This window comes from Poecilia formosa, unplaced genomic scaffold (assembly GCF_000485575.1).
Source record: "Poecilia formosa unplaced genomic scaffold, Poecilia_formosa-5.1.2 Scaffold18, whole genome shotgun sequence".
NCBI lineage: Eukaryota > Metazoa > Chordata > Actinopteri > Cyprinodontiformes > Poeciliidae > Poecilia > Poecilia formosa.
The window spans coordinates 57,818-79,511 of record NW_006799957.1 but is presented as its reverse complement, the minus strand read 5'-3'; the positions used below and the strand labels follow the sequence as shown (position 1 = coordinate 79,511).

The 21,694-nt window shown below is 38.0% G+C and overlaps 1 protein-coding gene across 2 annotated transcripts in view; it reads right to left on the bottom strand.

Moving 5' to 3' along the window:
* asic1b (acid-sensing (proton-gated) ion channel 1b) overlaps positions 1–21,694 on the bottom strand; it is a 72,238-nt gene that overhangs the window by 47,839 nt on the left and 2,705 nt on the right. The window contains exon 1 of one of the 2 annotated variants that reach the window (XM_007546836.2): positions 3,133–4,291. The exons of the other annotated variant lie outside the window; for it this stretch is intronic. Within the exon in view, the coding sequence (XP_007546898.1) occupies positions 3,133–3,750 (618 nt within the window). The 5' untranslated portion in view covers positions 3,751–4,291. Of the gene's footprint in view, positions 1–3,132; positions 4,292–21,694 lie in introns of those variants that run through there. 2 annotated transcript variants of the gene reach the window in all.

The following is a 21,694-nucleotide window of genomic DNA, read 5'->3' as shown; positions in this document are numbered from 1 at the left end:
CCCTAGTCCATCAGTGTTACTGGCTAATAATCATTTTTCTCTCCCAAAGTAAAACATATGCAGCAATTGCAATCTGTAGTTTACATACTGGCTGATTACATGAGATTAAAACACCAGCCCTGTTAAATTTGCTTTAAATAAACTCTAGTTCGTTAGTCTAAAAAGTTCAGTTCATTTGGGGCGGAGTGAATCTGTCATCAAACTCTGATGCAGACCAAAAAGACGAAATCTGGTTCACCTACAAACCCAGGTTTCGGTTCAGTTGAAGTGAACTCTGGTGCAGTTCCAGTATGTGAACGCCAAGCAGACCAGACAGTGCTCCAAAAGCAGGAAGTGGACTGCAGCGCTGGGCATTCTGGGTAAATACAATCAAAACAAAAATATGTAAGTTTAGCGCCAGCAGGAGAAATGGTTGGTGGTGTTTTGCTGATGACAAAAGAGAAATCCCACAATTGCTAAGATCTGATGCAACATTTTTTAAATTTTGTGAATAAGGATGTTACACTTAGTGTCTTCTTCAGTGTTTTCTGAGTAATTTCCTTCAGTGGTTCTTGGTGCAGCGCCGCCACAGGTCAAAGAGTGAAAGGATTGCTCAAAGGGTTTGGTTGGTTTGACAGTGCCTTGAAAATGGAAGGAACCTCAAACTCAAGTCATTATTTCTCAGCTTATCTCTAAACCTTTTATTTCAGTTGATCTGTTGTCAGTGTTGCCTAATGACTGAGGTATTTTTTGATTGTATGTACCTGGTTACAGTTATTGTTCCGTAGACAATAATCCAAGTCATTTTCAGTAATAACTGAGAAAATAAAACATTTGCAAAAACAATAAAACTGACTAGGAGCTCTGCAGTTTAGACAGTTTTCAGAGAAAACAGAGCTGTTGGTGAAATTTATATAAATAATCTTCAACTGTAATCAACTTTGAAATAGCAGTTACTGTTTGCATAATTTGCGGTTGTAAATAGTGCAGGAGGTAATATGAAAAAGTCATTTTCAGTGACAAAGTGGCCATATTTGCTTAACTGCTTGAAACTAAACTGTTCTTGGTACAGTGCCACAGCTCACATCAGCGTCTTTCCTAGACAAGGCAGACATCTGTCTCTGTACAAAACCGTCTGAAACACTGACTGCACAGCACCTGTCCAGAACCAAACAAAACCCACAAAGGTAGAAAGAAACCAGTGAACAGGGAAGACAAAAATAGCCCAGAAAGAAAAAAAATATGTATATTGATTCTGTGAAGACCTGAGTTCATGCAAAGGTTTCTCTGCGTGCTCTGTTTGTGTAAAGAGACGCCAGATTGGTAATACCAAGCTCACAGCTTGGTAATGGCTTTATGGATATGCGTTTGTGGCGTTGCTTGCAAACTTTTATAACCAACTTCTGGATTGCTGTTTGAAATAACTGAAACTCTGCTTCTGGTTGGCTTAAAAAATAGAATTCAGAATATTTAGGACGTATTATCGTCTCCACATACCAACGACTAACGCCCCAAACATTTGAATATACAGAAAAAAATAAATCTGTGGGGGATTATCAATCAATAGTGGTAAGCAGGGGGGACAGAGGGTGCTTGAGAGGATGTTCTCAGATTGATTTCTCACCCAAAATCAATGCCTGAGACCTGCGTGAGTGAAGTGAGAATCAAGGATGTGTGTCGGTAAAGTTGGAGGAAGAAGAAATGGCAGACACATAAAGTACGAGGAAGGATGTATTGATGAAGCCAGCGGACCATCTATGGAGACACACTGCAACGTGGGGACGGGGTGGCAACAACAAAAAAAAAAAAATCAATATATTCCACCACCCATTGAAAGCAGCAAGGCTCCAACCCCTCACCTCTAAGAAGTGACTCAACTTCTCTGGTTTGGCTCCTGACAACAGATTAACTTGCTTTCCTCGAAGTCATGAAGGGAATCATTGATTATCCACGCAGCAGCACACATCACCAACATTCCAGACTTTGGGACTGTGTTTATCTCTCAAACAGGTTGCCGTGGCTCCAAGGAGCATCCCTAAATAGTTAGTCAGGGAGAAAATGTGTTGAATTTTGATAGCTTGCTTCGTGTCTCTAAACTGCACTGTAACAACTTCATGATCCAGCTTTGGAGCTCAGTCAGATGACAAAAAGAGGGAGAGAAGAGCAGCTTTAACTTCAATCTAAATATATTTCCACCCCCCAAAAAAGGAATCCAGCAAATCAGAAGAAAAAAACATGATTTCTAAAACATAAAGCCAAGCTTGAAATTCTCACAAGGAAAAAAAATGTGTTTGTTGTTGTAATGAGGTGGGTGAGATGGGAGAACATTGGCTTTACATTGTTTTCACAGTAATGAAATGGAATCAATGAGGCTGCACTCTAACTAACTGCACTCTATCAGGCTGTCAGTGAATGTTGCAATGCATTCCTAAATGCATCAAAAAGTCTTCATTATAGGCAGATTGGTCTCTTTTGAGCACAGATTGATCCTGTTTAAGTCTGACACGAAACCACAACCGTTTGCAAATAAAATGCGTTCGCCTGGAACATTTTCTAAAAGAAAAATCTCAATGTTGTTTCAGAAAACTGAAAAAATTAATGATGGTAGATCTAACTAAATATATATATAAAAACATTAAATCCAAACTGCTACTAGTCTTTACTATATGATTTCCATAATTACACATCGTCACCTTCCTAAAATAATGGCCTGACATTTTTTGACATAAGTGATTTTGGCAAAAAAATAAAATAAAAATAATAACAATAAATAAATAAACAAATAAATAAATACATAGATAAATAAAAAAGTCACCGCCTCTCTCTTTCCAAAAGATGTTTTAGGCTACAAAAATCACTGACAAAAAATGACTTGGGACTTTATTTTAGAAAGGTGACGACATGAAGCGGGTCTCTTCATCAATCTGTAAAGAAATAGTTTAATTACAGATGCGCATCACGAAAACAACAGGACTGAGCTTGTCTCTGCTGGTGGTATTTTCAAATAAAATTCAAGAAACAAAAGGGCATTCTACGGTTAATCAAATTATCCGACATGGCGAAGTGAAGGTAGCAGACTCTGAAACCTGGGTCAACCTGTTGGGAAGATGAGGAAGTAAAAACAGAGGGAAAAGGGACTTTGGGAACACTCACAATGCTGAAATTACGCGGCCCGCAGGGCTCTCCCTGGTACCGACAGTACAGCAGCATCTCCTCCAGCTGGTGTCCCAGCCGGTCCAGCAGCTCCTTCATACTCGGCTGGGACTCCAAAGGAGGAGGAAGGAAGTTTTTGAAGTCTAAAATCCGCGACAGCCACGGCGGCTCGCTGCCCGCGCTCTCTCCGCCGTCACCCAGCAGAGCCAGAAGCGCCTCTTTCGCAGCGGGGGAGACCTGCAAGTTGGGCGAGTCAGGTTCCTTCTCCAGCAGCCCCAGCCACCTCCCGGAGGTGAATATGTCCGTCTTCTTCATGCGTCGAGGCAGCAGCAGGTTCTGGTTGCAGATGGTGACGGCGGGGAAAACCAGCCGCTTGGCGTACACCATGTGCGCCTTGGTGTACATGGGCGAAGAGAGCAGGTACCGCACTCTGTTGGAGGACCAGGCGAAGAACAGAGCCACGGCCGCCAAGAACGCAAGAAGCCACGCAACTCTCCGTGGGTACGAGCCGCTGAGGAAGATGTGCCGTAAGCCGTGCAGGGTTGTGTGTTTCAGGAAGAGTTTCCCAGCTTCGGTGAGAGAACCCGGGCTCGGCTTGGATCCAGAGGACGGGCACATTTTCGGGAAACGCCGGTGCGCACATTCAACATCGGTCCCGCCGTGGTCAGGGTGACGGAGCCAGGACTCGTCTTTGCGCACTCGGAAGGATGCAGTTAGTGAGAGGATTTATTTTTTATTTTTTTTTATCTAGAGAGGAGAGGCTGAAGCGCACGCAGCTCCTCTCGGTCCTCTCAAGCACTGAGCAGCAGCTTGAGGCGGTGATGGGGGAGTATTTTGTCAGGCGCGCAGCGCTCCCTGAGCGTGTCCGGGAGGGGGAAGTGAAGTTAGTCAGAATGATTTAGTGCGCTAATGTGCAGCAACAGGAGTCAGGGGGATTATTTCATCTAAATTACAAGCAGTTAAACTCCGAGAATAAGTTCCAAAGAGACGACAGATTTAGTTAAAATCACACAATCATATTTCATAGCACGTTCTTCCCGCCTGCTACCAAGATTATAATTTTCCAATTTCTGACATCTCCCCCGAAACACAGTGTGTGTTTTACGCACACAAACACACACAGACAGACGGACGTGTCATAAATTAGGATATGATCTAAACGTCTATTAAGTAGTGAAGCTCATTTATTATAGATTTATTACATAGATATTGATATTTTTATGTGTTTATGTAGATTTTATAAAATGGGTTGCATATTATAAAAACACAATAGGATTCTCAGGAAATTTGAATAATGAAAAGGGATTCTTCTCACATATGTCATACAACTATTCATATGTTCTCCAGGAAATAGCTAGCTCATTAAAGAGTATCCAATCATATTCTTGAAAAGTTAAGTGGAAGGAAAAAGTGTGCAGGTACTGATTTCAAGCTGCTTAAGGTCAAGTGTGAAGTTTCAACAGTTGGTGATGATTTGAAGAGCCATGTTACTTGCTACTGCGTTTTATCAAGTCCAAAGTCAACACAGTTGTCGGACCATACAAGTGTGCCAAAAGTACCACAGCTTAATGAGCGCACATCACTGTTTGACTGGCTTACAGAGTCCCACTGACTGAATCTGTTTTTTTTAAAAGAGGAAAATAGAAATCAAGTTAACAAGATGAGTTGAGGGCTTTCTTTATTCGCTGCAGTCTTCCTGTAATTATTATTTATTATATATTATTGAGTCTACAGTCATGACCCGATCAGTCTCGCTTGTCAGCTTACAAGTAACTTTTGGGAATAACAACCTTTAAGAAGATATTAAACATAGTTTTAAACTCTGCACATACTTTTAAAAACATTTCTGTTTCTAAAAATATTGTTTTTATTGGTCTGATGTTATATTTTAATTTTAAATGTTGTGTTTTCATTAGCCGTTAGCAGAAAATCAACATGACTGAGAGAAATCATGATGTTTGCCAAATTGATCTATGTAATGTGTTTCACTGATAGTTACTGAAATAGATGGACTTTTCAATGATTTTCTAATTAAATGGATGGGTCTGTGTACAGCATACAGTACACAGACACTTTTCAATAGACTAATAAAATTAAATACCTTTTGCAACGTTCAAGATTAACAGAAATAAACTGACTTGAAATAATCAATTTGTGTGGGATGGATCTATATACATCTTTTAAATTGAATTGCTGAAATAAATGACCTTTCCTATGATATTCTAATTTACTGAGATGCACCTATAAGTTGCTGCTGAATATGATTAGTGAAGCTTGCTGACTGAAATCTCTGGGCTCAGTAAATGCAGATCATTTGTCTTCCTTTTCAACTCCGTCGCACACATAAATAGCTTTGGGGACACGTGCACCTTAACTCCTGCAAGCTTCACAGTTTCTCACTCAGTGTTTAACACTTACTTTACAAAGGTTAATAGTAGAGGGGATGTTGTCTGCAACATGAGAGCGACACCAGTTACATTACTCATTATCCTGCATCGCTCGCACTCGCATGAAGGGTAAGTAAAGCTGACATTACAGAACTGACAGATGTGCCTCAGTCAAACGTATTATCAGAAGGAAAACAGAAAGGTCAGGATGCTGCTGGGAAGTTAATGAAAGTCCTGTGATGCATCTTTGAAGGATGAAGTCTAAATATGCTAAAGCGCACCTTTAATTGATTGCATGGTGGGTGTTTTTGACTCCGTTACGCCCAGGTTTGTTTGTATCGAGGGCGGAGCTTTTGTCAGGACTTACAGCCATTGACAAAGCATCTGCAAAAACAATCTCCCTCTTGGGGTTTTTGGTCAAGCTGTAGCTCACGCTTGGTTGGTCATCAACACACACAGAGATTCGAGAGTAAGAGCTGCTGTGCAAAGTGTCTGCTCCACCTCTGAAGCAGAGAGTGTGGGTTTATTGCTCTGTGCATGACGGAGGAAAAAGAATTGAGCATGAATGAGAGGAGGAAGAGAAGTCGGCAGAGGAGCACTTAGAAAATCAATGTTTCACATCTTGTCACTTTATTCTGAAACGTGGAGAACTGCTAAAATACGTGAAGACAATGACAGGCAAGGCATTCAAAAAGTACTAATCAAGTAAAAGTGGAAAGCTGGGTATTTGTTCATTTAAGTCGAGCAAACAACAGTCATCAAGCTCAGGCCTGCAAAAGTAATATCACATTCATGTTTTGAGATAATTATAAATTTGCTCAATTATCATAATTTAAGTGTCTAAACGTTGCAGGGTGAAGCAGAAAAATCACTTGTCTATGGTTCTCTACTTTCTGATACATTTGACAGATTGATCCGACACCCAATAATTATGTGCAATTCCAAGACAGACACTTCATGTCTGCCATGTGCGCTTTTTCTCCACTCAAAACGAAAACTTTAATAAAACGTTTGTGGAGGGTTTTTTTGTTTTGTTTTGTTTTTTGCATTACACTGGCATGCAAATTAAGACATTTTTTTTTTATTAATTCCAATCATTTGAAAGTCTTTAACCTTTTCTTAAATGGCAGACATGGAATCAGGATCAATTTTTTGAATAAATATAAGATGTTTTGAAATTGTCGTTAGCTGTTTGTGTTTGTGATGAACGTTTTGCAGAGTGACCGCTGGAGACAGGCCACTAAACAGATTCACAGAAGTCTCTTTTTAAATTTACAGTCTGCACTTTCTGAACAATTTGAAATAAGGTTTGATGGAGCTTATTTTTCATGTTTGACCAAGGTAGTCAACATTTTGTTTTTGTCAGTTCCAGTTATTTATTTTACATTAGCTGTTATATTCCTATGCACTGACTGAACAAATTATAGTTGTGTTGATTTTACAAGTTTGACCAAGCTTGTGAAGCGATTGGTGTATTTAAGTGAATTGTACTAGCACAGTGATATCAAATAAATGTCATTTACATTACATTACATTTATGTCTGTTTTGAAAAAGAAACATTTTAAAATCACTCCAGCACTGATTTTCTGTATCTGATTGGTATCGGCTGATATTAAACTTCAGATATCGATAATGAAAAAAGTGGATCGGTGCAAATGATCCCAGTGAACCGATTTTCACTGGGAAAAAAAGTGAAGTAAGTGTAATGTGTTTATATTTTCACACTTGTATCAGGACCCTAACTACAGAGTTTTGGACATTTGAAGACGTTTGGACATTACAATAGTCCAACATAGAGGAGGTGGGGATCAGTTTCTCGGTGTCTGGTAGGGTGAAGTTAGAAAGGTAATGGAAGGAGATCTGGCAGAGTTAGGAGTCCATTTTAGCTCCAAGGTCAGTAGCTGATGGGCAGAGGGCGGCGTTGTGACCACAGAAAGTGATGCTGATTGCAAGAGATAACTGGATGTGTTTATTTGTAGAAAGCTGTGGCACATGCAGACCTTTATCTCTCGAAATTTGAGATGAAGGCGATTTGATTTACAAAGTCAGCGGAGAGTTTGTTATATGGGTAGTTGTGTCTTTCAGAGCCTAGATTAATTTTGATCTACAATATTTTATGTTTGGAGTGTGTTTGGAAGGAATCAGATGGTTATGATCTTATTTTACTAATTAAGGCCAGGATGATCACAGCAATATTAAAATATTGTTATCAACTTTAAACAAGTTCTGACTTCTAAAACAAACTGAAAGCAGCAGTTTGTTTTAGTGAGTTAAACACTAATAGAAGATTTTCAATTCCAATTCGATAGCGATATTGCAGTTTTGAATATTACCGATATTGACCTCATACAAGATAAGCACAAATCCCACATACTTTATTATATCTCTATAATAAAGTATGTTTTTATTATAAGTCTTATATTAATTATTTTGTAGTGTGTAATGTGAAAAAAAAAAGGTTTGATCAAATGATATTACAGAGGGAAAACAGTCTGATAGTTCCAATTTATAAAAGTGTGTCTGTAATTTTCAACAGAAACAATAAGTTTATACATGTAACCCAAGACCAGATTGTTATCCCAGTGGTTTGTCCATTAGAAAAACTACGCTCAACTGACCATAAAGGATAAAATCAGTCAACTAAAAGAAGTTAGATCCGATTCCGGAACAAGAAGCAGCCTGCTGTTCTCCTGGTGCCAGTTTGTCTCTGGTCCCTCCGTATGTCCTCTAAGAGGATAATAAAGTCTTCCTTTGAGGTTATCACTTCTATTTTAATAAGAGAATCTGTCATGAAGAACGGGTGCTGAACCACTGGCCTTTGATTGCATCTCAGTGAGACGCCGCCACCACATGCATGGCTTCAAGATTACCACCTGGCAATAAAGAGACTGAATCCGGTAAGAAACTGAGACCTCGTTCTGGTTTTTATTACTCAATCAGAACTTCTTTGAGTGGTTTGACTCGCCTATAGATGGATGTAATGTGTCTCAAATGAGGTGATGGGTGGTGCATCAGAATCCATTGGAGACAGATCCCGACACTTGTGGCATTTAACAGCATTTGTTCAGCCCCGTTTCCCCGGCCGCCTCATCAAGAGAGAGACATATCGGAGGAGAGGCTCTGAGCAACAAGCTAATCCGTCTGGGTGAAGGGATAATTATGTACTTGCCTGACAGACAAGCACAATCCCACAACAAGTGCAACAACAACAACAACGGAATAACAAATGAATGCTGCTCGAAAATCCGCGGTTAAAGAGTTGCACTAATGAACCTATTATGAAAGCAAGCACGGATATTCGTTAGGGGACCTTAGGCACATATCTTTAGTTTATTAATGCCAAAGCAGCTGTGGCAGTAATGAACATCCTGTTCTATTGTTTGGCTTCTAAAAGGGGCGCTGAATTTTTCACTGGATAAAAGAAAGACAGCATTTTTCAAATGTGCTTTAGCTTTAATTAGAAAACAGGTGAACATAGAGATAGAGAGGGCAGATTAAATTAAAATGAAGACCTTTTCTGACGTTTTAGGAATTCAAAAATTTTGTTTTATGAAATTCTACAAGGAACCATGCTAAAGTAGTTGATTTTAAGGGAAACAACTTTATTAAAGCTCTTCATTTTTCATATAAAAGTGCAAATATGTGTATTTTTGATCATTTCACTGATAAAACATGGGATGAAATCTTTGCTACTGAACACAAAGCTGATCGAGTCAATTTTACTAACTTTTCTGCCACCCTACAGTAAAACCAAACAGGGTGTAATTACATCATCATTTTCTGTCCACAAGTGTCAGTATCCATTGCAAAGCTATGTCTGAGTATCCATCGCAGGCCATAAAGCCTCACAGAGTATTAGCTGCTTGATCACTGGGAGCTAATGTGAGAGTGAGTGATCAGCACATAGCTGTGTTAGGGCTGGTTTCTGCCCTGACAGTTAATCTAAATGAGGAAAAAAAGACTTCAGTTTCAATCAGCGGGGTCAGCGGAGCAGTGAATGTTTAAAAGCAGAGTGGAGATAAATGAAAAGCCTCTGACGAGCAGAGTTATTTAAATGTTTCCACTTGGAGTCAAACCTTATCAGTCATTTTGGCAGCGCATAGGGGGACTGCACCTTTAAGATCCACTATGTTCTTTCTTCAAGGCTGACGTCCTTCTTTCAAACTCCAGATGAGGCACAAAAGGCTTGAAAAACATTCATGTATAAATCTTTTTTTTTTTTTTAACGTTGGTGACAGATTTTTTTTTATGTAGATGTTTTTTTTCTAAATGTGAATGAGGGGAAAAAACTGCTGCATTATTTAATATAATAAAGCATGTAGCTAACATCTACTTTTTCAAACGATGTAAAATGTTTCTGCATTTTAAACTTACACTAATGTAAGCAATATCTTTTTAATGAGCTCAATCTTAGTAGGAACATGTTTATTTATTAGCTTTATTAAACAAATAAGCCAGTTATGTTCCATTTTTATATCTTTATTGTGATCTATATGGATGGAAATAGAAAATAACGGGGGTTTTTTACACTATGAAAGAATAAGCATAAACACCTGCAGTATATATTTTCCTAATTGTATAACAGTTTGCACTGCAGCCTAGCACAAACTAATTACTATTTCATGGTTCAAAATGAGGGTTTTCAGGAGAAAAAATGATGTTTGATTCAAGAAAGATTTTTTTTTTTTTCACTTCAGTGGTGTTGCTGCAACAAGATCACACTCAGGCATTTCCTCTCAGTTTTGAAGTCGTCCCTGGATTCTTGTATACACTAAAGCCTCTTGGGTAACCTCAGAAAATGCCACCCTGGTTATATTATAAAACAACATCTGTGGTAAAATGGCAGTACAGTGCCTTGAAAGTATTCAAACCCACTTGTTTTTTTTTGTTTTTTAACATTTTATCAGATGCCCATGCATTTCATTGAGATCTTATGTAATAAACTAAGAATATGGTGAAGAAAAATCATACAAGGCTTTCGGTTTTTTATTTTTGGAATAAAATGATGAAAAGTGAGGTTTAGATTTATAAATCGACAAAATTTTTACTGCTTTACAGCTGCAGGCCTTTTCAGATTTCTACCAGCTTTGAGAAATGTTTGCTCTTTCTTTGGTGCCAATCAGTCCAGACTCAGATTCTCAGATGGAGAACATGATTTTAAAATCAATTTGTGACACATTCTCAATTAGGTTTGGGCTTTTACTTACCATTTTAACACATCAGAATCACTTAAGAGTCAGAAATACTTAAGCAATCCCCAACTGGAAATTGTGGACATTACGAACCAAGCACCTGATTAAAAGTTAGTAAATATAAGACAACCAAAAAAAAAAAAGAAAAACAACCTAATCAATACGCTTTACTTGGAACCACTCCGTAATAAATCTGGCTGCATATTTAGGGTTGTTGTCCTGCTGGAAGGTGGCTCTCTGTCTCTGCCTCAAGGCTCTTAGAGGACATAGCAGCGGTTATTCTTGGCTAGTTCTGTATTTTACACAATCCATCTTCCCACAAATTCAGATTAGATTCCCTGTGCCAAGGAAAGGCATTCCTATATTATCAACAACCACCAGAGTAAAGGGGACTGATTTGATCTCATTTAATCAAAGATATCAACTCAACTTTGGTCGAAGTGAACTCTGGTGCGGCTTGAATTCAGATGGTATTTTGACAAAGAAAAAAGTAAAATCCAACCACCACTGAATTCTGGCGCCTCTCCATTTTTGTTTTCATTTAGTGAACAAGGAAGTAGCGCTCATGTCTTCTCTAAAGGTTTTTGTGGCGTTTCCTTAAGTGGTGCTTGGAGCAGCGACACCACAGGTGAGGAAGGGAACAAGTTTTTTAAAAGGGTTTGGTTCATTTGACACAGTTCAGTGAGAAAGTGAGCCACAGCAGCTGGACTGAACCAAGTGTGAAAACACCCTGAGAAACCTCTGCAGCCTTCAAAGCCCAGATGGACTCTATTGGCTAATTCCCTCACTTGTGAAGACATTTGGTTGCACTGAATTTTATTTACAGGTAGAATAAATTGTGCAAACAGAGTTTTATAGGATATATTTCTGCCTCTGTATTGTATATCTTAAAACAATAACAGGAGAAATGTGGAAAATATGCACTGTGACACACGAGGTGGGGACTAGGGGTAAGTAAGTCTCTACTTCATGTCTTCTGGAACAACCTGATATCAAAAGGTTTGTCTGAGAAGCACTTGGGTGTTCAGACACCAAAGGCAATTATTCAAGCTGTCATTTAAAGCCTGGATTGGATAAAGGTGACCAGCCCAAAGGTTATTATGTGGTGCTATGCTCTCTATGAAGGACATTTCCACCAACTCTCCTCTTGATCTTCTTTCTAGCATCGTTCTCTGTATTTTTAGCCCCACTTCTATCATTGCCTCACATCGATCCATTACTCCTGTGATTTCATCACAACTCCCTGTGTACAAGGGAATAAATATAATGCACTTCCCTTTATCTTCCCCTTATCCTTCACGTGTTCTTTCATTAAAAGTAGACTCCTTTGTTCTTTCCTCCAACCTGCCGCCTTCATTTTCTCGTTCTGTGATCTTTGCATTCCCTCTGCTTCTCTTGACTGCTGCTGTCTTTTCTATCTCCCTCTGGGAATGTTTGGCGCCAAAGCGTCCACAAAGAAAGAAAAAAAAGAACGGGCGGGGAGAGAGAAGGAGAGTAGGAGGCTGAGCAGAGTGCAAAAGAAGGAGAAAGAGGCTGGAGGCACAGGCAGCAGCACCAGTCAGGGTCCAGTGGCTGCGTGAGGCTGACAGAAGAGCAGCTAGTGATTTACAGAGACAATTTTGAGGATAATTGTGTACATAATCTGCTGTTAGGGACATATGTCACAAAGGCCATTTTTACGACAGCTTCTCCAACTGCCAAGCTGTAAGGCTAAATTTAATACTGCATCAGCTAAGTGCCAAACCACTGTAGAAAGATTGTGAAAGATGCAGCGAGTCGCTCAGTTAAAAGAGGAACAGATGGCTGAGACTGTCAAACGGCTAATTTAGGTTGACTTTTGTCAGTAAAACGGCTGCTTTTCTACAACTATTTGGACTATTTATGAGATTACAAACCCAAATACACTTTCTAGACCCATTAGTGCTATTTTGACATTGGTGACCAAAGCGATGATAAAATAAATATTACAGTATGACATTTATGTTAGATCCAATTAGCTGTTTTATAGACAAGAAATATGTATTACATTAAGACATATCTCCAGTCAAAATCAAAACACAGATGTAGAACTTTATTGAACTGATAGTTTCCAAAACAGCCAAGTAAATTCAGCATTGATAAGTTGAGCTACATATTAGCTCCACTATTAGTGAACCGCATACTCAAAATATATTTGAGCATGATTGAGTTTTTAAGCTAAATGAAAAGTTAGAATAAATGAAATAACATTGAACAGATGGTTGAGACTAAAAAAATAGGTTGACTTTTGTCAGTAAGACAAGACTGCTGCATTTCTACAACTATTTATGAGATTATAAATCACACTACACTTTCTTTACCCTTTAGTACCATTTTGATGATGATGATGATGATGATGATGATGATGATGATGACATTACAATATAACATTTATGTTAGCTCATATCAGCTGGTTTACATTATTTATCAGTTAAATCATACCTCCAGTCAAAAACCAGAACTTTAAAACAGACGTTGAAATTTATTCGACAGGAAAAATCACAGAGGAGAAGCTAAGTGTGCTAAATGTTTTTGGAGTTAGCAAAACTCCTGATGCTCTAAGCTAAAAATCGGCTCTACTATTAGCTTCATTAGAGGATTAGCAGAAATGTGGCCCCCACTGGAATAAACAATAAACTATATGGTTGGGTTTGCAAGTTAAATTCAAAGCTGAGATGTTTTAGTTTTCTTTTCCTTTTGTCATTTTATTCTATTCTGATTTTATATTTATGTGTCCTTGTAAAGCACTTTGGCACAATTTCAACCTGTTTTTAAAGGGTCTCTATAAATACACTTGACAGTGACATTGATACTGAGGAGGGATTGTTGCAAAGTCAATGACTTCATGCACAGTTGAGCATCTTCAGAAACCAGGTTGGATTGTGTGATTATCTTTGAAAATTGGGCTGTATTTAATCGGCTTGACTACATAGTTCTTTGCAAATGGATCGGTTTTCTTGTAAAGTGACTTTGGATGAAACTTGATATTAATTGGAGCAATGTACAAAAACTAAACTTAAGTGAAAATGAAGTTAAAAAAAAGTTGGATGGATGAAAGAAATATAAGAAACTAATTATTTCTGTTCAAGTTTAACATAAATTCATAATTGTGTTCAGGATTAAACTGCCTAAGAAATTCACTTTCAGAATAAAACTCTTATCAGCTCACATCAAAAATTTACATCAGCAGAAATAAAAGGAAGAATAATACATTCTTTCAAAAAAATCTCAAAAATAAGCAAATGTTTAAGCAAAGATCCGTATTAGTTTCAGCAGCATTATGGATTAATATTGCCCACAGATGTTACAAATAGTCCATTTTACTGAAATTCATCTTACCGTGTCATCAAGTCTCACGCCTGAAATGAAACAGTAAAGAGATAGAGACACCAAGAAATTTCTTCAGGGCAATAAAACTACATTAATTGTATTTTTTTGTAGTTTTCTTGGTCTTTTGTTGGTACTGTTGTATAAGATGATTATGATAAACTGCATGCTATTTAAAAAGCTGTGGACAACTTGGCCTTTTATAATTGTGGCCAGACAACCGAGGGAAGTTCTGTGCTGCGCCGCATCAATACATAAACCTGCAAGGAGATTCTGGGCTCATCCTGTATAAATATTGCGGCTGAATGCGTCAGATTTATGTTTACCAGCCATGGGACAATGAAAGTATCCCTGCCTGCACTAGAAAAGCACAGGGTGACACAGCTAATTCATCTTGGCAGCATCATGACAGCTGGGCTGGGGAGAGTTTAGGAGAGGGGGAAAGGGTTCTGATGAATGACTTTCAGAGTATGGCTGCTAGCTACAGCAAACAGTCTCCCAGTCCCGGAGGGCCCCGTGGCTCCTATTTGCCGCTCAGGGAGAAATGAATGAAAGGCGCTATGGTCTCCCACTGTCTGACATTTATAAATGATTCCTTCTTGTAAAACTAAATCCATCCTCTTGTTTTATTGGATGTGGAGGTGAATGTCCCGAAGGGAGAACTTGAATTTTTTAGCTGCCATAACCGTGATAATTTCAGGAATATTTTATTGGAATAGCCATGCAATTACCAAAGTATTTCCAAACAGGCAATGAAGCTGGGTAAGGTGAGATTTTTATCTTTGGATGAGAAATGAAACTGTTTATGCTGAAATCTTTAACAACTGTAAAAAATGGATTTGATAATTTGCTAAATAGCTTCTGAGATGATGCAATGATGCTTTTCAAGAAAAAACCTGAAAACACAAGGACACCTAAACTTAACCAACAACAAACTAAGCAATAACAAAAACAGGTTAATGCATATTATTACATGGTTTCTACTCTTTGATTGAATCCTCAACAGAATTTAGCCCAGATTCTCTCAAGCCAGAACTGTGCTTGCATCAAACTCTGTGCTCAGCTTTGTGTTATCCTTTATGCGAAATCTTCAAGCTGACTTTGAAATTTGATCTTCCATAAAACATTTTTTTTCCTATATATTTGCAGTTTTTCTGGCGCATTATGAATGTATGTTCAGAAAACTGGACTAATTGTGGAAAAGATTTATTCCCTTTAATAACTCCTGGCTGAACAATTATGACCTGATCTAAACCGACGAAAAAGAAAAATTTCCTGCTGGTGTCAGAAATTCTCCCTCCATATGTAATTTAAGAAGACCTTGTTGGTGTTTATATGAGCGTCAGCTGTGGATATTAGCTTGTTGCGCTGAATCTTCTACTCCCTCCCTCCCTTTGTGTTGCCCTGAGGAAAAAGCTTCAGAGCTGCAGACTCTGACGCCTCAGACACAGCAGCAAAAAAAAAAACCCTCCTCTCAATCAAAACACTGTCTCCTAACGTTAGCTCAGTGGGGTTTGTTTGTAGCTCTGAGCTTGTTCACATATAAAGCAGTTTGCCGCTGTTCCAGTTCAGATGATGCACTGTGTCAGACCAGATGTGCGTTCAGATTAACGCTCGCAGAGAGGGGGCTCTGTTCGCCGATAGTGATCAAGTACTTTGTTTGTATTTGAAACCTGGAGTCAGTCTTCAAACATTATACCGCGCCGAGAGGCGTTTAATAGAAACGGCAGTTTTTTATTTCCGTCTTGGTTAATCTTCATCATAAAAAAACAACTCTGAATCTTCTGGTCAGTCATAACTTTATTCCACCATATCCAAGCCTGTTAATAACTAATTAATCAAATGACAGATTAAAATAAACTCATTAGAATTTCCTTTGTGACTACTACTATTTTTTGAAGGTCTATTATAGTTATGGTGTCCGTTATGTGCGCGGTTTTTATTCCCATTTTATTTATTTATTCATCATTTATTTTGGATATTTAAAAAGTCTTACAGTTTCAGTGTTAAGTGTTACTTACAAAATTAAAGTTTATTGATATTTGATATTACTTGAAAATGCTCTCAAAATACAATATTATAATTTATTGCAATAATAACGGGGACAATTTATCATACAGCAAAAGTTGTTATCATGATAGGCCTAACTGTATCACATTATAACAATGACTGAGTGTCGTTTATTAAGATTTTATGCCACAGAATAGCAAAAATTAAAAATAAAGTGGAAGAAAAATGTAAATAAATAAAAATTTGGTAATTGTAGAGTGCGTTTACATTCACCCCATTTCACTTTGATGACCTTAAATGAAATCCAGGGCAAACAATTGGCTTCAGAAGGCACCTATAGTTAGGGAGCAGAGTCCACCTGTACATTAACCTCAGTGTAAGTGCACCTGTCCTGTGAAGGACTCAGAGGTTTATTAGAGAACATTAGTGAACTAACAGCCTCATAAAGTCCAAGGAACACAGCAGAGACTGTTTGCAAAGAAGAAGGAAGAAAGATATCAATCTGCAGATGTGCAAAACCGAAGGAGATGTACCTTAAAAGTCTTGCAGCAGGCAAATGTTGTCACACTTCAGTCAGAGATTATATTAATCTATATTAAAAAATTACAAAATGGCAGTGTTTGTCTGTCTTTCTCCCTCTTGTGGCTATAAAACATATTGCCACTAAACAATCTGCTTCAAATGAGATGTGAAAATAACAGTTATGCACAAAATTGCCTTTTACTTGTATTGCAGATAGAGAAGCACCATAAATGTTGAAGCTATATCCTGCAACAAATCACACACCAGTTCCTCATGCAAACCTCAACAGATGGAGTCATCTGAGAAACCCTGCAGAAGTAAAGCTACTTTAGTCACATACAACTTTTCCCTCTGCCTTGAAATATTTTCAAATTACACATTGGACTAATACCGCTATCAGTGCCAGTGTCTTTCTCCTAAACATAACCAGATGGGGCAGAAGTTACAGAGGACGGAGAGAAAGGACAGAAAGAACACAACCTTTCTCCAAGCAGCTCTGATGACATCGTTCCTGTCAGCTGCAGTGAAACAACTTATGTCAGCTGTGGTATTAAGAACAGAGAAGAATCCTGTAGGAAACCATTAAGGCCCTCTCATCAGCCTAATTAGCTCCTCCTAAGTGGCTGTTGGCCCCATATGGGACAATTGTCATACGTCTTTTTCAAATAATTTGCTTCAGCAAGTCTGCCGTTATTCTCATTTTAACATCGTTAGCTGTCATTTATCTTAGTCTGGGAATAATATGAAAGTTTCCATCCTTTCATTTATGCCACTTTAATGGATAATTAGCCATTTGTTTTAAGGAGTTGGCTGATATTGAAGAGAGGCAATGATGTATCTGTCTAATTTTAAAAGGCCGCAGGTTTCAAACTTATTGGGCTCATCAAAGCAAAGAACTGCTGCACCTTCTCTCAAGAAGAATAAAGAGGTATTCAATTAAAATGTAAAAAAAAATTACTCATCAAGCACCTTGATTAAGAAAGATGTGACTGAATGCCAAAGTGTGTCTTGAACAAAGCTGGAATCTTTTATCTACCGAAACTTTGTGAGATCAGAAGAGAAAGAGAGTAAAAGAAAATATTTAACACTGATCAGATGTCAGCTCATGTAGTATTTGTTGTATTTGTTTCTCTTTAATTCCCCCTCCCCAAAAGCCCACAAATAAAGTTTAATCCCTCATGATAGCTGCTTTTTCCCAAAATAAAAAAGCGCTGTGTTGTTCTGGCAGCAGGCCTGCCTCTACATGACGCTTTGAATGGAGAACGGTCACTGGAGCTCTGCGGCTCCCATGTAGTGGGAATCAATGAGTTTTTTAAAGACAGGATTAAGCCCATTTCCCAGGGATTATGAGCAAACAACAAGGATAAAAAGAACAGCATCCTGCCTCTCACTGCCAGGAACTCCAACAGAGGCGGTTCTGCTTCTAAAACGATTGTATAACACTGCCCCCTTGTGATTACTGGTAATGTTGTGCATGTTTTAAAACAAAGGCCAATGTGAAAAGAAGTGAAATAATCCGAAACTGCGATCGTTAAAGGTTGATCTCTGAGCACAAACTCCTGATGTGCTGAAAGGTAATAATGATCCACAAGAGGAGAGAAGTCCCAGTCATCTGGATGTGAGTGACAGCATGAATAATTAATAGATCTGTGCTGTCACCTCTTACAGGAGGAGGAAGTATTTCTGCAGCGCACGCTTTAATGACCTCCTCTAGTCAGAACCCACTCCTGGCTTTATCAGCCCATTAGCTCCCCCAGAGTCAGGCACAGCCGGAGAAATAAGACCTTTAGAAGCTGCAGATATTTATCTGGTGACGCTTATTGTTCTGAAGATGTATGTATATTTTACAAGCGGCTGTAAATTGTGGTGCTAGTTTCCCCCCTGGTGCATATTTCCAGTTAATGAAGGAGCATGGAGTGAAAAGAGCTAAATGGCTGTATTTAAGAGGTGGATTGGAGGATAAATACAACAACTGCTGCACATTATGACCAGACCCGGAAAAATCAATTTCCAATTTAAACAAGTGACCTTCGGATTTACGTAGTTGGTTTGAGGGTTAAGGAGCAACATAGGATAAGAAGGAAATGGTGAAACGGATAGTGATGTCACTGTAAAAACAAAATATGACCAAGTATTTTTGTCTAGTTTCTAGTGAAAATATTTTATTACACTTAAAATAAGACAAAACTAACTGACAAGTAGCTTTTCAGCAACATATACGATCTTGTCTAAGTCAGTAGTTCCTTAATATTGATTTTAAAAAGTACTTATTCCATTGATAGAGGACAATTTCCCCAATGGAATAAATAGTTTATCAATATTAAGGAGTTTTTGACTTAAAACAAGCTCATATTTCTGACTGAAAAGTCACTTGTAAGCTGATTTTATCATATTTCAAGCGTAACAAAATATTTGCATTCAGAATCTAGATTTTTAATTCGAACAATCCAGATTGTTTTAATAAAAAAATTGTTTCTGAATCGAATCGTGACCCTAAAAACGGAATCAAATCTCTAGACACTGAAAGATCTCCTCTCTACACCAGAGCATGTCTTCAGGGGTAATTCAATTACCTTCACTCATAGCGTTGCCTTTAAAGTGTTGTGAACAACACCAGATATTTACAGCTCAGAGCCAGAAGGCGAGCCCAGCTCCGTCTCTACATTTTCTATTCTCAGAAAAGACTCCCTTCATGTTTTTTCTGCTTATCTGTCAATCTGTTGGAGTCTGCGCTCCTGGCAAGCAGACTGATGCTCTTGAGAAGACAAGGGAAGGGCGTAATCAGAGCCGCCGGCCGATTCTGTTGACAGTGCTGAGCTTGGGAGAAAGTGGAGCTGTATCTAAAGGGCCGGGGCAGTGGCAGAAAAAAAGGAAAAAAAAAGAAAAAGGATTTAGATCAGTACTCTGAGGGGGGCTCACATTCTGCTCCGGGTCAGAACCACTGCAATCTTAACCGAGCTTCCCTATTGACCCAGCTCTGTGATAAAGCTTATTGCAACATGCACAGACACACTGATGCATAATTTGAAGTGCAGATAGAGAGAAGGAGGTGAAGGATGGACAGAACGCCCCAGAGATGGAGAGGGACAGGAAGGGATCAATCTGTTCGCCTGCTCTGCTCTTTACAGCAGCAGCAGAGTCTCTGAAGCCATTAGTGGCTCTTTGGGAACCATAATAAACAGGCAGCAGCGGTCCACCAACCGCTGGTGTTGCCAATTGCCACATTATGCAAAATGAATGCACTTTATCGATTTGCTGTCCAAGGGAAAAATAAAGGGGGAATGGAATAATACAGGCTAACCGTATTATCCTGCTTTTTAGCCATAACTAACAACAAATGTGCAGTAATTATGCTAATCTCTCATTCTAAACAAGTTCTTTGCAAGCGTTACGTTTGCTTTTCATTTGCTGCCACTTTCTGCTACCTTCCCCCACCCTGATTACACCAATCCATTCAGCGCATTGGTGTGTAGTTTACTAAACATCTTTGAATATTTTGTTACCAAGTGAAAAACAATTGAAAGTTATAGACAGGTTGCATCGATATGTTCCTATTGTCTTATTGCAGAGAGGGTTGGGTTTTTATAAACATATTAGGGCTAATATGTATATCGCATAAATGAAAATAAAATACATTTAAAAAAAATTAAAAAGAGAGAAACAAAGCTAATTTGCAGAAACAGTTTGTGGATAAATTATGTATAATCAAATAGGTTTTAGAACAACTTAACAATAAAAAAATTAAGGTCATCAAGATAATAATAATAACAATAATATTAATAATAATAATAGTAATAATAATAATAATATAACATTTTAAGATGATTGTCATATACATAAGATTTATGTGAAAAACAAGTTTTTCATCCATATAAAATAAATAAAGCAATGAATGAATTGATTATATTCACAATGATAAAACATTGTTCAGATCTACTGACGCCGTCCGCAACAAGCTGCCTGTTTGATTTGTTGCTCCCTTCTCGATACCATGTTGTAGCAGGCAGTATGCATTTTTTATCCTATCAGTTTATATTATAACATTTTAATACATTTTCCTAAGACTTAACAAGACATTACATCCCAAAACTTTACATCATAGGTGTGAATAAAATTAACAGGAACTTGATTGTAATATTAAAGATGCAAATTAATTAATAAAAGTGAAAATAATCCAGATATGTGAAACTGAAGGAACAAAAATTTAATTTTTCAAAGAAATGTGAAAAAAACAAGAAATGCAGTTAAAAAATATGTTTATATGTTTTAAAAGGATTATTTAAATTAATTTTTCATGTAAATGTATTTTTTTTTATTTTGAAATACATTTTTCTGTTTTATATTTAGATATTCTTTGTAGGACGTCTCTATCAAATTATAGTAGTTTATGTGTTTTCTGACTAAAGCCTGATAAATGGAGTCTTGGTGCTTTTCCAGGCTGTTTGTTTTGCCTGCTGGAGCCAAACATTTTGACAAGATAAAAAAGGAAAAAATGCAATTCCTATCAAGTGTTGAGACATCCCATAAAGTAAAAAACCAGGCAGAATAAACCCAGAAAAGTATTACAAACATATATTGACCTTCCTGCACACTGGCAAGCGACTGATGATGGAAAGAAAAGTATTTTTTTTAATCAGAGTTTTATTTCAACCCTGTCAAAGGAGTGAAAATTGATGTTTAATTTTTAAAGACTGTTTTAGAAACAGAAAAGCAAACCTCTGACAAAGTCGTGGCTTCTGGCTGTGAAGGAGCTAAAGCAACAATCAGCCATTATTTTAGCGGGAAGCTGTAATCTAGAAAAGATCATGTAGGACTGATAAAAGCTATAATTAGTCCCATTAAAGCTGACAGAGAAATGATTACCTGTCATTTGTGTTGGTCTGATCTCTAACGCGCTGATACAAGCACGCTCATGCATCACTCATCAATAATCAGGAGCATTCAGAGTCGCAGTACGAAGCATTTATCCGCTGCGGTGTTTTTTCATACACAGAGAGAGAACGGCTCTCTGAGGAACAAAAGGGACGTCTTCAAGTTTACTTTCTCATTTATGCGTAAGGACATTCCAACAATCTATGGCTTTATTTTTTCACTTTCTCATATAT